This window comes from Lichenostomus cassidix, chromosome 3, assembly GCF_008360975.1.
Source record: "Lichenostomus cassidix isolate B80296 chromosome 3, HeHo_3.0, whole genome shotgun sequence".
Lineage (NCBI taxonomy): Eukaryota > Metazoa > Chordata > Aves > Passeriformes > Meliphagidae > Lichenostomus > Lichenostomus cassidix.
The window spans coordinates 49064701-49081926 of record NC_139483.1 but is presented as its reverse complement, the minus strand read 5'-3'; the positions used below and the strand labels follow the sequence as shown (position 1 = coordinate 49081926).

General features: G+C 40.8%; 1 protein-coding gene across 1 annotated transcript; it reads left to right on the top strand.

The window, feature by feature from the left end:
* The first annotated feature begins 388 nt into the window (after window positions 1-388).
* On the top strand, window positions 389-16719 carry LOC146439664 (p53 apoptosis effector related to PMP-22-like). Its single transcript, XM_085055673.1, has 3 exons — window positions 389-835; window positions 14340-14483; window positions 14738-16719. Exons 1-3 carry the CDS (start codon window positions 625-627, stop codon window positions 14950-14952), a joined length of 570 nt encoding a protein of 189 aa, XP_084911799.1. The 5' UTR covers window positions 389-624; the 3' UTR covers window positions 14953-16719.
* The last annotated feature ends 507 nt before the right edge of the window (window positions 16720-17226 follow it).

The following is a 17226-nucleotide window of genomic DNA, read 5'->3' as shown; positions in this document are numbered from 1 at the left end:
TCCAGAAGGGGAAAAGAGGACAGTCACATTCTTTATTGTCTTAGCTTTATAGCAGCTAGGGGAATTTCTTCAATTGTAAAAAATAAGGTGTTATTTTATTTTTAAATGGAGTCCAAGAAAGGCAGGTTTCAGCCTCCAGGTGGCAAGTTTCAGAAGCATACACATTGTCATACAAGAGTTCCCTCTCTCATGTCTATTTTCATCTGCCATAATGCAAATCCCTTAGAAAGGTGTGAGCACAGCTGTGAGATGCTCCTGCTGCTGGGGATGTCAGGAAGGAAAGTGTTAAATGCTGCGGGTAAACAACTCCTGATTTGTTACCTAGTCAGCAAGCAGAGAAGATCCCCCAGATAAACCCAGCCTCGAAGCTTCTCCCCAGCTCAACTGGTTATTGCTCAGCGGCACCTCTTACTCATCTGAATCTAGGTGGAGCTCCTTCCCTCCCTCCATCCCTCTCTCCCTCCCTCCCTCCCTCTCCGCTGTGTCTGTCCTGGCTGAAGCTTTTCTCAACACCTGCGCACGGTGCCGACTTTCCAGGAGCTCTGCAGAAGCACCCATCGCTTTGCGTCGCCGAGCCTGAGGCAGACAAGGCCATCCTCGTCCCGTCAGCCACTGCCCTGAACCATGGTGAAGTACGGCCTCGACTACACGCGCTGCAGATGGATCCTGCCGCTGCTCCTGGGCATAGGAGTCATCTTCGGCATCATCGCGCTGGCGGGCAATGGCTGGCTGGAGTCGCAGACCTTGCCCTATGTGCAGCAAGCGTCGCTGTGGCAGAACTGCAGGAGGCCTGACCAGGGCGGGGAATGGAGCTGCGAGTCCCTCATGGGCTACGGTAAGAGCCTACAGGGGTGCTGGGGAGCAGGATTGGAAGCAGAGGGTTACATCCCCCAGGTCACCTTCCCTCAGGTTTGCCAACTTCATCACTGAGTGGAGAAATAAAATGCCCTCACACACCTGCACAGACAAAAAGCCTGGAGGATTACGTGATACATAAGAATCCACATGTGGTATCGTACCGCTGCAGAAAATATTACAGGATTTTCTTCCCCTCTTAGAAGAAGCTGGCAACCTCTTCTCACAAATCACTACTTTTCCAAACTTAACGGCTGCCAGTGATCAAACATCCAAACAGGTTGTGTGGGTAAGCCTGGCGTTAGTGTGACAAGCAGGTCCGAGTGCCAGAAAAAGGAAGGTAAAAATGTAAGATGGTAGGAAGATATTCCCAGGGAGTGTCAGGCTGCAGAATGCTGCCCTGAAACTGCTCCGGTAGGTGGGTCGTGTGAAAGAGTGTCCTTGTGATTATGAAAGAAAGCTTTAAAAGATGAAAGGGCTTCTTGTTCATACTAAGTTTTGGTTAAGTATGCTATTAAACATGTTGACCCAGGTGCAATCCTCAGCTTGAAAAGATGTAAACCACAAAGTCTGGGAGAAAGTCCCAAGAGAAGGGTCACTCTGTATGTGCTCTGTTTCTTTTTCTTCTGTGTATTTGCTGTTGGACATGGTCTGAAACGAGTAATTGTGAATGAAGGGCTGTTAGCCTAAGCCAGGAAGAAAGTTCAAGAGTTCTTACTATTTATGCTAATTCAAATTACAAAGAAGAACATTTTCTCTAGGGTACAGAAACTCAGCTGTTCTCGTTAAAAATAAGTGTAAAAGCACTTGCTGAAGCAATCTCAGGGATCATTATTTACAGCATTTCAAAATTGTTCTTGAAGGTTTATTGCATGTCATGAAACTCTACCTTGTATGCACAGAATTCCGCTGTAATGAGTTAATTGCACCAGGCCTCTGTGAGCGTAGGGCTCCAGGCATGACCAGCTCCCTCCACTGAGCATCACCATCCAGTCCTGCTCTCAGGGCTCCAGCATCAGCTCTGAGGCTGGGCATAAGTCAAGCCAGCAAACAGACCTCTGCTACATGGCACTGGAGAGCAGGAGAAAGAACATGATGCTTAGTATAGGGCTTCTCAGTCCTGAGGTTCCTCCTAAGTTTCCTGAAAAGTGAGGCCTCTTCTCAATCTCCAGGTTAGGCCCTGGAGAATACCACAAATGCCAACTTTAGCTGGACAGAAAACACTAAGATGTTTTACCTTGCTTCCCTTGACAATAATAGAGAAATTTGACTTTACTTCAGGACCTAGATAGGTGTTTGGCATTTCACTTCCTTGTTTATCTTGCCTCATTCTGATAACCTTAAATCCTGCAGCTGTATGCTCAGTTTCCCACTGGACAGCATCTACAGACAAACCAGGAAGGTCATCCTCCATGTGGACTGTCCTGCAATATCTGGGGCTACTATGAACCACGTCCACAGTATGTCCAACAGTTTTAACACAAACATGTTGGACTTGGTAAACACATGCAGAACATTATCCAGCAGGAGCACTGAAGAGTGCACTGGTGCTTCTGAAAGCATTAGAAATGCTGTTCATGAGCTGCGTGACTGCATTATGCCCTCAATAGGCACGCATCTGTCACCTTGACCTCTTTAAGGTGAATAAACACCCAGGAAGCCTAAGAAAATCGTCAAAATCCTCCCAGACAAAATTTCCAGGATATGTCTGGCACAATGGAGTCACTCAGCCAGTGGGAGAATATATGAAGGCAGTATGTAAACAATGTGTGCAAAGGCCAGGTAACAGTGGGTTATGCTGCAAGGCTTCTGCCTCTGCCAGATTATTCCATTAAAATGCAGATCTTCCCCTTCACAGGGGTGAGTTATCCCTGACCCAGGAGACGACTGTAGACTTGACTGTTAAGGATGCAAACTCATGTTACTGTCCTAATCCTTTCCTGACCTTTCCCTCAGACACCTTCTCTGCAGAGGTGGAATGTGCTCAGATCCAATCCTGTTCCCCATTTTTCTTTGCTCAATGGTGTGGGGTTGGGATTTTTCTTTTGTGACTCCCACCTTTTCTCATGCAGGGCAGAGGTGGCTGATGCTGGTCTTAGATTCCACCCAAAAGACCAGACCATGAGACAGCATCTCATTTGTGAGCATTCAAGTCTTGTGTTGAGTCTGATTCTACCTGCCTTAATGATGAAACATAGAGTTTTAATAATTCTGGGATTACATTTATCTACTTGGCTCCAGAAAGGTAATGGAAAACAAGCATTCAGCATCATGTTCTGTGGGATGTTTAACTTTGTGCCAAGCTAAACACAGTGCTGGTTAAACAAAGTTTAATTACATGCCTTCTTCAGTGCAGAGACAAAAGATGCGATGTAAACATAAAGGACAGAAATGTTTTACATCATTTCTGAGATGAGATCTCTTTTTGCCCCTCTGTTCCACAGTTTCCATCTTGTTTCTTGTGACCTTTACTCTCAGCTTCCCTGCCTGATCTGCCGCTGGCTGGGTAGGTTCTGAAATTTGGTCCTCCTGCAGGGATGGTTTCACTGATAAACATGATATGTATGTGTAGCCCAGCAGCTGCCAGCACATATTGTCAACATGACTTGGACAGTGTAGTTATCTTAATCCATTACAGTCATCTTCATCCTATCATAATTAGATATAATTGCAACATCCTTGCAAGCTGTTAATTATAATGTGCAAATTCAAATCAAATTCTGCACGTGCAATGTTTATAATTCCCCTTGAAACTTGGCTGTTTGGCTTAAAATATATTTATACAGTTGGAAGACAAAAACCTAGCATCATAGAGGTTAGTTATATTGGAAAGGAAGAAGGCTGAATGTTTCATTGGCTGCACCAGTGGAATTTGGAGTGTTTGATTGGTTTTTTTTTCCTTTTCTTTGGAAAGACAGTAGAGTAATTCCAGTGGTGCACATATCTTCTGTGAAAGCATCTGCTCAGCCATGGTCTTTTGCAAAGTCTATGAGCTCTGTGGAAAGTGAGAATATGAAGAGTTTATACACTCTGTTATTTTCTCCAAGACTTCAGATCATCTGCTTTAACCATATGACACTCATGTAGACTTTAGTAAAGACTTTTTCTTTTCAAGCATATTTAGTTCAAATAAATAGAACTTTATAGGAAAAAATACCCAAAGCATTAGGACACTTACTCAAAATGCAGGAGTTTAGGATGAGGGACTGAGAGATACAACTGTAGCTCTTCATTTGAACAAAGGGCTCAATCTTTTAAATAAACTTTAACCTTTACAAAGAGAGATAAAGACTTTTTGGTGAGATAGTGGGCACAATATGGAATACATCTGTCTGGGACATGGCTGAGCTTACAAAGAAAACACAGAGTTTAAACCCTATCATGATGCTGGCACAGCACTCTTTTGTTTTTCTTGTTCTTTGGCTATATTACCTCTCTTGAGCAAGGTGTGTCTTGCAGACCTGAGACAATTTTTCAGTATGTAATTTATTCCACTGCAGGCTTTGAAGATGTTTAAACATGTGTAAGTAAATACGTAATAAAAATAAATAATGGGGGGGGAAAGAACTGATTTTATTAGTCTGAATGTAATGCACAAACAGGGTGAAAAACTTGTGACTACACTTGTCCCATCTTATCTTCCACCCGGCCTTGCAGCTCTTCCATGTGCAGATGCTGCCATCAAAACAACTGAAAATTTAAAGCTTTAAGTGTATGTTGAAGATATAATCTTATTTGCATAGTACAAACAGAGATCTTGGGAGAAAAAAAATCAGGAGAAGGCATTTCCTCATGGCAAGTGGAATCCACATCTTCAGTTATTTTCACATCATAATATTTGATTATAGCTTTTTCCTAGGATGTGTGGAGGGTTTTGTGGCTGTGGAGATTAGTGGAGGGAGGATTGATTTTGCCACCTGGAAAGGAAGCCTTCCTGTAGCTTGTGTTGCAGGCAAATAATGGGCAACTATGCTCTAGGTAATTCCAGTTTTATTTTGGTCTATGAATATTAACTCAATGCTACAAGATAGGAAGGCTGGTATAGTATGATTATAATGAACAAAAACTACTTCAAATATGACAGCAGATGAATATTGCTACAGGATAAGCGAAAGAAGGAAACGTTGCAAAAGTAATCCTCTGAGAAAAGAAATGTTTTGCATCCCCATTAATGCATAGATTTTCTTCCCTGTTTTGCCTGTATCAGGCTCTTGTTTCTGGGGAATCTTTTGCTACAATGAAGCACCTTTTATTATTTTGGAGAAAGAACAAAATGGAAATTACTTACTAAAAATCCCCAGGTAATGATACAATAGCAAGGCTACATGGTGTGGTTGGGATCAGTTTCCAAGCAGCAAAGTTCCTCTCTTGGTGCTGCACCTACAACTGGTCTCGCACTGCAGGCCACACAGCTCTCCCTCTGGAAAATTGCCTTCTCCATCAGACCAGCGACTCACCACACCTGGGGCACAGGACAGACCAGGCACCAAGTTTTGCCACTGCCATGCTACCTATGTAAAACTGTTTTTCCTTCCCCGCATTCCAATCACATCTGACAGCCAGCACCTCATCCTTACTTGCCTCAAGATACAGCAAGCCCCCAAAGCAGAGTGACATGGGGATATTTCCAGAGGGATGGGGTGGGATACAGCAGGGCCTGGGAGGAGAAACAAGCTGACCCAGTGGCTCTTTGGCATTTGAGGGTGTCTGTATGTCAGAAAAGAAATGAAGTAAACAAGTAACTGTGTTTTTGAAGTAGGAACTGGCTCAAGTCATGGGGCCTTTATTGCAGATTTTTCCTGAAGTCAAGGTTCTGCAGTTAACAACTTTCAGAATTTGGTAAAATCCAGGTAGATTTGGAAAGCTGTCTTTACAGCTGGCAAAGACGCTGGGGAGGTTTCTGGCAAGCTCAAGGAAGCCTGTGGGAGAGCCCAGGATGGAGCCCAGCTCTGCCCTGTGCATGGCCTGGATTAAAAGGCAAACCTTGACTCCTTTAACACAGGGTGAACTGAAAACGAAAGCCTGCTGCTGCTTCTGCTGTATTGTAGCATGAAATGGTTATATTTAAATAAGGTGATTGTAGTTTTAATGACAGTGTGTAGAGAAGCATATAATTTCCTAAGACATCATTCTCCTAAAAGTGTAACGTTACCTGGGACTAACCAGTGAGAAATGAGATTACAAGAGATTACAATGAGATTGTTGCTGAATAATGTAGTAGAATATTCAATAATTATTCAAAGCTTAGAATGAGAGAAAATACAGTCTCAAACATATAGATAATGAAAAAATCATAGTGTATTTAAAGAATGATGCAAGAAGGAAAGAAAAGTTTTATTTTTCCCCAGCCTGTAGGAGACACTCTATTGTTTCTAAACAGGTATAAGAGAAAGGAATCAATGCCTCCAAAGCATTTAATTACCATGGCAAATTTTATTCCTTACCTAAAATTGCTAATGTGCTTTCCCTCGTAGTTTTAGAATTTATCCTTTTATAATTTCAGTGGTAGATTCATTTAATCAGATTATTTTCTAAATAACAATAATGGTCTTGAGCAATTAACTCTCCAGAGAGCAATTGCAGGTGTAATCCCACTATTTATTATCCAGCCTTCCTTTAATAATTACAGTTAGATTATGTGGAAAAATACCAATCGTGTGGAGCATTCTCATCTGCCCATTGGGAGATATGAACTGCTGATGCTGAGGATTTTGAGAAGATCCTCAGCATTTTGCATTGTTAGGACCTGAAGTCCTTGAGAGAGAAATCCATTCACTTACAGAGGAGGCATCTCTGCTCAGAGCATGTGGAAACTTGCGGCCAAACTCTCAGTTCTCTTCATCTCATCTCTTCCTCTAGTTTATTGAGGTAATCTGATACAGCAGGGCTATAATAACATCTCCATCGTCTGAACAGTGATACGGGCTGCAAGATGCATTTCAAATTCCACTGTAGGTTTAAACAGATTACTTAGGTGGGAAGGTGTTACACAACAAAAGAAACAAAACTCTCAGAACACTTTTTCACATTTCTGTATCACTTCTCACTGGCAGCTTGTGTTGTTCTGAGCAACCCTAAACATACTGACTGAGTGAGCATTGTAATGCCATGTTTCTTCTTTGTCAAGTACCATTGCAAAACATCTCATTGCTCAAAAATTCCCAGGAACTCAAAGTAGTTTGCGGAGTGCTGACGCTAGCTTGTGTTCCAGAGGTATCCCAGCTTCTTTCTACTAGTACTAAATAACACTTTTCATCACTTCAGTCCTGTTGAATTACTAATCTGACATTGGATACATCTAATGTCATCTACTATGCTGACATAAGCATGCTGTGCCCAAATCAGGCACCAAATATAGGAAGTCTCCATGCAGTTCATTAATGACCTCATCAGCAGCAAGCAGTGACGGACAAAGATTTTCAGGATATATTGTAAAAGCTGTTTCATTAACAAGAAGAGTAAATAAATTTGATATATTTTTATGAGCACAAAGCACCACTTCAGCCTATATGTTGGGCGTTTTATTTTGGAAATGGTAAAATTTTGCTTCTACCAGAAAATCAGATTCAGGTTCACAGCTGCTGTCTGTTAGTGGGAAATTCTCTAGTGCAAAAGGGTGACTTTCAGCAAGGTTTCAGAACAAAGTTTGCTTACGGCATGAAACTTGTAGATCAAGAGTGACAACAATTCTTGGTTCACATGGAAACAAGATGTAAATTCAGTGTTCTTCAGTCCCAAGTGGCTCTGGGAATATAAAACTCAAAAAGAACTTTTTTAGGAAAGGTTCCACTCTACTGTTTTGATTAAAAGTCCTGGTTCATAGCCTGTGTTACGGAAAATCGATTCTGTTTCATTCACATTAAGTATTTCAACCCACTCAGGGGTAATTAGGGAGCAGGTACATCTTGCTATTCTCATTACCTGAGCTTATGTAAATGAACCGATTAATCAATACTGTACTTGTTTTATTTACCTGACACTCCCAAATCCCACATACATATCCAAATGTAAGTAATCCTGCTTTAATTTAAAACAAATAGGAAAAAATAGGAGGAAAAAAATATAGCATTAAATTGTATGAGACTGAGCTTTAATCCTGAGATTTTTCTCAGTGTATGCAATTGCTTCTGAAGATAATGTGAGATAGGGGTACTCTCTGACTCTCTCATGAGCAAACCTTTAATTTTGAGGTACTGTGTGTGCATTATTTTTAATAGCTAACTTACTCCTGTGGTGCTCCCTTTGATGATGGCTCTACACTTCTGCCACTTCTGCCTTCCCAGCGCTAAGTAAGCATCAGGGAGCAGCCCTCATTAAGATTTACAGGAGCCAGCTTATAATTCAAGCTTGTACATGCCTGAGCTTATGATGAGATGAATTTGAACCACTCCCTCAAGACGTAACTGCTCCTCCCCTCAAATTCAAGTCGGAATAGCTTCTAAGTTTAATTGCTTACCTCAGTAAGAAAGGAGGGTTGCAGATTTCATAAAGGCTTTAACTCTGTTTGTTTGTGGGTGAAGTCAGTGGTGAGGAATTAATAGGTTTTTCTGTTAAAGGAAAGCCCACCAAGCCACACTGAGCTATCACTTTAGCATGCAGCTATGGACAAAATACTGCCTTCTGCTAATATATACTGTGTTTTATTGATAGATGACCCTTTTCCTTAAAGTTGCCATTTAAAATCATTATTATGGCGTAATTGTCCTAAAGTCCTAATCCTTTCTCATTTATATGGGACCTGTTACTAATCACTAAGAAACTTTGCAATGACATTATCCTTGTGTGAACCTAAATAGGTCATTCTCTGTTTCCATGGTTGTCTTTTAAATAGTGGCAAGCTAAAAGCTTGTTCCAGCTCACATGAAAATGGCTTTTATGTTATGAGATAATACTCTGTTATTAAATGAGAAATCCATATTAACAGCCAATGAATTCTAACAAAGTAATGCTGGGGAAAAAAGAACAGAGTTACCAAAAAGGATGCTATACAGAAAGACTAAAAATTCTGTATTTCACTTCAAAAGATATAAATTCACACACACACACAAAAAAAATCCAAAGAAAAACCTCCAGTATTGACTACCTGCAGGAAAGATATACAGAGGATGATGTTGTTTTAAGAATGATCCAGATGCAATGAAAACGGAAACTCAAAGAATAGTACACATACAATCATACCTTTGATATTATTTTCCTCATTTTAGTATCTTCATAAATTATCTATGACTAATATGTGATCTTTTTTTCTCATTTGTACAGACTTCCATTGAAATTATTTTCAGTCAATGGCTTTCAGTCTGCACATGCAGTTTATTCCTAAGAAGCTGCTTTTGATGGTTTCTGATTTATCTTGGCTGTATACAAACACATGCACACTGGTATTTCAATGCCAGCTCATGTGATCAGCCAACACTTGCAGAGACTGTAGTGTGCATTTGTTTTTGGAAAAAACACAGAAATTTCCTGTATTTGGCATGTTACAGCATCAGTATTTCCAGAAGACAGGATTTTGCGCTGCCTAGTGTTTCACAGGTAACACAGGAAATCCAGAGTCCTGATGACAGTGGTTCACATATACACCAACAACTTGCAACCCTTCAGCTGGTAGAGATGTGGGTTAGTGGGTCTGATGGACCACCTTTAGATTCAAGCTAAAGGAACACGAGTTCTACTGCAAACATGAGCACTTTCACATGGAAACTTTCTTGAGGAGAACAACCCAAAGGGAAATGGTGAAACCTGGCCAAAGCAGTTCCTTTTCAAAGCAAAGCATGTGCTCTGCAGTGTTCACCACACCCTGATGAAGAACGTCAGGTTGAGAAACTTAAGTGAGTTCAGCTCTGTTTCCAAAATAATGCTCTTTCCCTTTAATCAGAGAGATGTTAAACAGGTTGAGCTCTGCAAACTCAGCCTAGAAATATTCTCATTACGTACAACACAGAGATGAATTGCTACCACTGCAGATTTTAGTTCTTGTAAGAATTGCTTTGCAAGACTACAGCTAGAACTGCAGGGTTTGTGATTCTTTCCCTTGGTGGTATGAAGGATAGCAGAGCAAAATATTAGTCTGTTACATTTTCTTTCACCCCTCCCTGATTCTTGTGAATTAAAGCTACCCTTCCTTAAATTGCTGTACAATTCACTGCAGTGTAAAAACGATCAGTCAGCAAGAACCTCTAGATAATTGCTGGTGTCTTTGAGCTGGCAATAAATATTTTTTCTTTCCAATGCTAGTTGTGTATTTAGCTTCAAGCCAAGAGGAAAATTTGGAGAAGTATGTTCTTATTGATTATACAAGGAGCAGTTCTTCTGAACTCTCTGGGGTCACTTTCAGAAAATATCACCAAAAGAAAGACTCAGCAGTTTATGTGGTGTGGGGGTACCAGATGAAGAAAAACACGAGAATGTTATTGTGAATGTTTTCCCATGTTTTGAAACACGCACACCAGAAACATGGGCACTTGTATTTGCCATGGGGGAAGTAGACTTCACATGCTATTTTCAAGACACAACAGCTCTTTTTTTGAAGGCACCATTTGGATCATAAAAGATGGCAGGCTAAGGAAAAGTATACTAGATGTGGTGGTTCAAAGGTTTGGCTCAACTTACTGCTGAGCAAGAGAGTTTCTTTCTTTATGTATGAAGCACAGACAGTGTTTACACTTCTGTAAACTGTAAAACGTGAGGGACTAAAATCAGGAAGGCAGGAAACTGGAGATATTCTTAGTCCTGGATGTCTAATTAAGTCCATCAGCTTCCCTATGGCTGGAGCCAGATACAGGATATTCAGAATGTGTTTGTATGTTGCAATACAAGAGGTAGTCATGCTGCCTCCAAAGTGAGTTAGCTTTTATAGCAGAGTAATAAATCTGTGTTGTTATTGAATTGTGTCTCAGCTAATTATGTTGCTCATAAGATACCATGAGCTCTGTCCTGGCATGGATGGGTTCTTTCTGGTCTCTAAATTAGCTCAGGGGACTTCTCACACAGAAGGGAGTTTTAGAAGTCAGGCACACACATTTTCCAGTGGCCACATTTTACTGTATTCACCTTGAGTAGCCCAGACTCTCACAAATCATTGCTGATTGACATACAAAACACTTATCAGAAGCACTGTCCTTGCTCTGCTTGAGATAGGCATGAAAACAGGGGTTCTTCTGGCCTGTTTGGGATAGTAAGATCTTGTTTAAGACAAAACTGCTTAGAAAATTTCCAGTTAGAAGGAGTTTTGAAGAGTGGATGGTATGTAGCTGCCCACAAACCCTTTCATGGTGTACATTGATGTTCTTTCAGCTGGTGGAGGAACTGAAAAAGGGAGGAACAGGACTGGCACTGAAGTGTTACAGGATCCTGCTGGTATTCAAGGACGCTTTTAAAGAAATAAACATTTCTTTTCTCACCAGCACTTTTAACTCTTAAACAGCCCGAGGATCACCAGCATTTTTGGGGCTGAGAAAACAGATCTGAAAAATTGCTGAATATTTTCACAGGCTCAGTTTGATCTCCTGTAACCTGCTGCTGCCTCTGTTTCAATTTTTGATTTGATGACAGGTGGGACTGGATCCTTTCAGCTTTCAACCACCCTCTCTTTACAACCAAGCATGTTTTGAGTTGATGTTGCACCTGTGAGGATTCTTTGGCCTGGAGTTCACATTTTTAAGAAAAAGCTTTGCAGATAGAACGATTTGTTTATACTTTTACTCAATGTTAAAGAAAAAAACCTTCACAACACTGGAAGATAAAAAAATATTTGGAACCAAATTAGCCGCTTGCTTGTCAGTGTTTTTTGATCAATTTAATTCTTCTAATTATGACATTTTAAAGGAATTTTAGGCCTTAGTTCTATTGGTAAAGAGCTAAGCTACTTTACTACTCCTGCCTGGCACAAGGAAAAATAAGGATCTTGAATCTATAAATGGTTGCAATTACTACTGCACAAAGCTTTTGTTACCTTTTACCCTAGAAAAGTAAATATGTTTACACACTGTGGTCTTAGACTGATAGCTGCTGCTTTTTATAAAGGGCAGTTGAACTCAGGATACTGTTCCTAACAAAACCCCTGTAGAGCCTCACTCTTCCATATGGCTCTACTGCCTTACTTGGAGCTATGTACTGCTTTTCTTCCAATGTTGAGGGTTTTTTTTCTCTTTTGTAGAACTGAGAGCCACGAAATTGGCTATTAGGTGATTGAGCAATGCCTCCAAATGGTGTAAGCATCCCGCAACAAGCATGTCTCTTCTTGCCATACAGTCAGTGCCTAGCAGGCTGGGCGTGTGCCCAATCTGCTTCCATACAGTCACAGCATTTGGAGCACTACTTCAGGAAAAACACCTGGGTGAGCCTGGCAGAGAGGGAGGTGCTGGCATGGGCAAGGTGCCACTCACATCACTCACATGGCTGCAGCCACGCACAGCTCCCTGAGCCCCCAGCCCAGGCCATGCTCCCACTGCAGGGGCTGGGGCTCTACCATCAGCTGCTCTTGGGAAACAAGGCTGAGCTTTGGCAGATGGTCTGGCAGCAGGTGAGGTGGAACCCCCAGGACTCCTGGTGTCATAGAACTTGCTGGGCAAACAGCTAGGCTCTGAGTCTGCTCTGGGAAAGGACACCCCTTTGCCTGGGAGTTTTGTACCTGCCCACAAGCAGTTGTGCACCTAAGAAAAAACATCACCTCTGGGTGTTCTCGTCATTTCACTCTTTTGCCAGAAGTATCCAGAACTCTTGTATCCAAGAGCAGTGAGGTCACCATTGCTGAGAAACTTGTCTTCTGGCTAGGTGTCCCTATTTTTGCTGTCTTAAAGGGGCTGGGAGCAGGAACATCTTCAGTGGGTCATATTGAGCAGTATAATACCTCTTCTTGACCGCTCTTTTAACATCCTACCTGAGGTGCTGTCCTCCCACCTGCAATGCCTCCACATTGCATCCTCTACCTCTGAGCCCCCTGTAAACTCCCAGAGAGAAGAGTTTGAGCTAAAATACTGGGCTAGAAAATGAGATGTAAGAACATCTTTGCTGCCCCTTTCAGTCTTCTCAGGCAGCTGCCTGCAGGAAAAGCAATCCAGTTGAAAAGCCCTTTAAGTGGACAGAAATGTTGTGGCATAAGAAAGACAATAGACATGGCATAAGACTGACGCTATAATGCAATAGCTAGAATGGAGCAAGGATCATAAAGCAGGGAGGATGTTGAAAAGCAAACAAAAGAGAAATTGGTTTTGATGGACTGGGGGGTAGAAAAGGAGAGCTGTAAAATCCTGATCCATTTTTTTTGCCTAATAGTAGTGATGATGTGGGGCCTGGGAAAGACAGATTAAATACTCAGTTGTCACTCACTAGGGACAGGATGGTTGCTTTTATGCTTACCTGACTCTGGTCAAGGGAAAGGTAGGACACTTTGCAATTTATTACTTCCATGCTGAAAGCAAATAAATTGATAGGCTACTTTCAGAGGGAACTTTTACTGAACAGCATGCACTGCATTTAAGTTGAATTACAATTATCGTCAGGGTTGTATGGGCTGTGATAATTTTTTGGCACTGCTGCTATATATATTTGGTTAGAAGCCAACACTTGACAAAGGCATAGTGGGTAGGTGAGGGGATGAAATCTGTAGATGCCTAGCAGCCTTTAACTGCTTACTCAGTAAAATACACAATTTAAAATGTGTCAAAGTGGGCTTTTTACATTCAGAAGAGGAGACACTTTGATCTCTTTGAGCAGTAGTTGCTTCTCAAGTCTTGAAATATTAAAAAAAATATTATTTTTCCAGTTGTTATGCCAACACAATATGCTTTGCTCTAACATGCTATAACACAAAATTATATAATTTGAAAATGAAAGAATCAATGTCCTGAACAAGCTTTTTGAATTGAAGTGGTTCTAAATTTGCACCAAAATCAGAGATCCAATTTCCGTACAAAACAGATTCCAAATCCTCAGCTCCATTTAGGACACAGAGCTAAACTAAGGCTGAAAAGCAGAAATCATTACATTTTGACATTGATGGGCTATTTCCATACCTTTGAGTTTGACAGATTGGTAGTGCTTGTATAAACAATTGGTTTCAAGGGAATATTTGTATTAGTTTCAGAAACAGTCTAATTCTCCTTGTCTGTGCAAAATGAAGCAGGTTTTATGGCATCTGCTGAGGTAACATTTGCTATTGAAGGACAGTGTCCATTCTTACATCTTTAAAGCCATTTTTATCTTGATTTGGAATTTTTAAAACCGAAGGGTAAGCTTGTACCCAGGCCCCCACTGCATTCTGTGTGAGAAGAAAAAGCTGGAATTTTTATGCATTCTGCATTTAGTGCATGATTTCTTGTGGAACTGAAATGTTCATCTATAAGAGAAGAGACAGCTCCCATGCTTTCTTTGGAGATGATCCTCTTTTCAAATGTTTTAAAATTAACCTTGAATTACTAAACAGGGAAAACTAGCTTTTGATTTTGTTTTTGTTTCTTTCTAATGTATCTTCCTTCTGATTTCAGCTTGGGGAAGAGCTGCTGCTGCCACATACCTGGTCGGCTTTCTACTTCTAGTCATCTGTTTTGCACTGGCCATCATAGCATTTGCCATTGACACACTGCGGTTCAACTTCATTCGTGGGATTGGAGGCTTGCTTTTTGTGGCTGGTAAGGCAGTCTGTGGAGTCAAGTTTAGCTTGTGCAGATGTATTTGTACTAGAATTGGTATTTCCCTCAGCTGGTTCTATACCCAAGTCTCTGCCTCTGTGCACCTGAGCTCTCTATGAAAAATCAAAGTCTGTCATGGCAATGGATTGATTTTCAGATCCTCCAAAACATGGTTGAGTTAGGCTACAGGGATTATGGAGGAAGGCAGTGGTGCTGGGTGTTAAACATTTTTTTGTTTTCTTCTGTTTCTTCAGCTGTGTTCTCCATCATGGGCCTGGTAATTTATCCAGTAAAATTCTCATCTGAAATTGAAATGACAGGAATCAATATGTTCAGCTGGGCCTACGGCTTTGCCTGGACCACCGCCATTATGGAAATATGCTTGGGATTCTTCTTCTGCTGTCTTCCTAACTATGAAGATCAGATCTTGGGTAATGTCAAGCCCACATATTTTTACTCTTCCCCATAAGCGCCAGGAAAAATGTGTTCATATTCCAGAGACACCTGACAGACTAGCTACCTTTTTCAGAATACTGTCACCAGATGTTAGTAGAAAAGGCTGGAAACTTTTCTAATGTGTGTAGAAAAATGGCACTGGCATCTGCAATAAATTTATTTGCTCTATTTTGGACCTTCATATCTGATATGGGTTGGTTAGATAAAGCATAAGTATTAAAAACCCTTGGTTTTCCTCATTCATTCTCATGAGTGGGGTTGATGTGGATTCCATTGCATCTTAAACACATTCTTAATTGTAATTAAATTCAGAAAAAAACTATTAAACTGGCAATAAACAAAACAATTAATATCATCTTCCTGAAGGACAGCAACTCACAAAAATCCGATTTTGTATGTATCATCTTTAATCTGAAGATTTTGCACATTTTTCAAGAAGTCAAATACCTTTATCCACTGACTGCCAAAGCAGTAAATTAGTCAGTCAGAACCTCATATCTTTGCTTCTTTTTTTCATTCATTCACTTAATCCATAAGGACAGAGTAAAGAAAGGATTAAAATCCCTGACCAAAGCCAGCATCTTGACTTTTCCTCATCCACGTGGAATATTTTTATTTCTAAATATTTGCAAGAATAAGCAGGGAATACCAGTAAACCCTTAAGAATCCTGGCACGGCATTGCTGGTGTCAGTACAGAGTGGGCAGAGGCAGAGGGGATTTCAAGCCACCCCTGCAACCTGCAGACCTGGTTTGATAAAGCTCCTAGTGTGGCTTTCTTCTTAGGTCGCTAACACTTTTTTTCTGCTGTATCAAAACCTGTGACTTTAAAATGTTCTGTTAAACTGGTCCAGCTTTTTTATCCAGTGTAGAAAGGTCAGGTATGATTTCCCTGCACCTCGGGAGTCAAGCTGGAGCAGTGTGAGTGTAAGTATTAAACAGTTGCTAAAAGTCCCCTTTTTTGTTCATTTGCTGTTCCTAAGTATTTTAAAAGTGGAAGGTGTATACCATCATATGTAACTGTAAAATACATAAATAGCCCTTTCCATCTCATACTAAAACTCTCAGAGAGAAAATCAAATCATAAAACATCTTCCAGCATCTTATACTCCACAGTGCCTCAAGCTTCAATATACTGCAAGCAATGAAGTATGCTCAAGACTCTGCTGGTTTATGCCTTGTTAAACCTAACTGTATAACATTCCATTTATTCTCTTATGTGAAAAAAATGGATATGTGATGTGGAAAAGGAATCTCATCTAAATCCTCAACTACTTAGGTTTACTAGCCTGTAACACATTGTAATTTTGTAACTATATGTACTATGAAAAGTCCTGCCAAGTGTTCTTTGCTCTAACAAATAAGAGCTGGAAAATTTTTTAGTAAAAACTTCTTAGTAGCTAAAAGGCAAAGGGCTTCACCTGGGTTGTTTGGAGTTTTTTGGTTGGTTGGTTGGGTTTTTTTTAAGCAGTTAACTCTGTTTATTTTTTCTGGAGTGTCTCCTTACTTTGATCAATAAGCACAAGAGCTGGGGAGAATATAAACAACGGGGAGAGTATATGCAACAAGGAATAGTTAGATAAGAACATGTAAATACTTTTAAAAAATATTTCCTGGCTGGAAGGAAATCACAATGAAATATAGTTGAGAACACAAGTTTGTATAAAATGACTTGCAATTCTTTGTGTAATATTATCCATTCAGGAAAAAAAATTATCAAAAACATTTTCATTATGCTTATTACACCTAATAAAAGATGGTATCTACGTATTGTTTCAAAAATGAGTCATAAATTTTGTTCTCTACAGAGAGTGGGGACGTATGGAAACCCTCAAAGCCTCCTCAGGCACCACCTTGGAGTACCTGAGTATGGTGGCTGGAGTTTGACATCCAGCATCACAACTACAGCTTGTGCTATTTTTCAGTCCTATGCTGGCTGTCTCCTGAGGCTCTGTTCACAAGCACATGAGAACAGGGGACACTGATGGTCCACTCTGTTCACTTATGGGCTCATGGTGTTGAGTAGCTACACGCATGGTTCTGCGCTCTGATGTGCTACAGCTCATCTTGGCATGGATGGTAGAGCACTTGTGTTCACTGAATAGGAAACCAACACGATCCTGCTCAGTGTTTTTGCTCCAATAGACATGGCAATCCTCTGAGGAAGCTAAAGAGAACTTAGGCAACCACCATTTGTATTTACAGTTTCCTTCGCATTAGCTGGAAAACATCTGGAGGTGGGGAAAGGTGCACAAACAAGGTTTAGGAGTGTGACTCCAACCTTGATGA

Coding starts and splice junctions, on each gene's coding strand:
- LOC146439664 (XM_085055673.1), top strand. CDS start 625: ATGGTGAAGTACGGCCTCGACTACACGCGCTGCAGATGGATCCTGCCG. Junction 836..14,339: donor CGAGTCCCTCATGGGCTACG/GTAAGAGCCTAC, acceptor TTCTGATTTCAG/CTTGGGGAAGAGCTGCTGCT. Junction 14,484..14,737: donor AGGCTTGCTTTTTGTGGCTG/GTAAGGCAGTCT, acceptor CTGTTTCTTCAG/CTGTGTTCTCCATCATGGGC.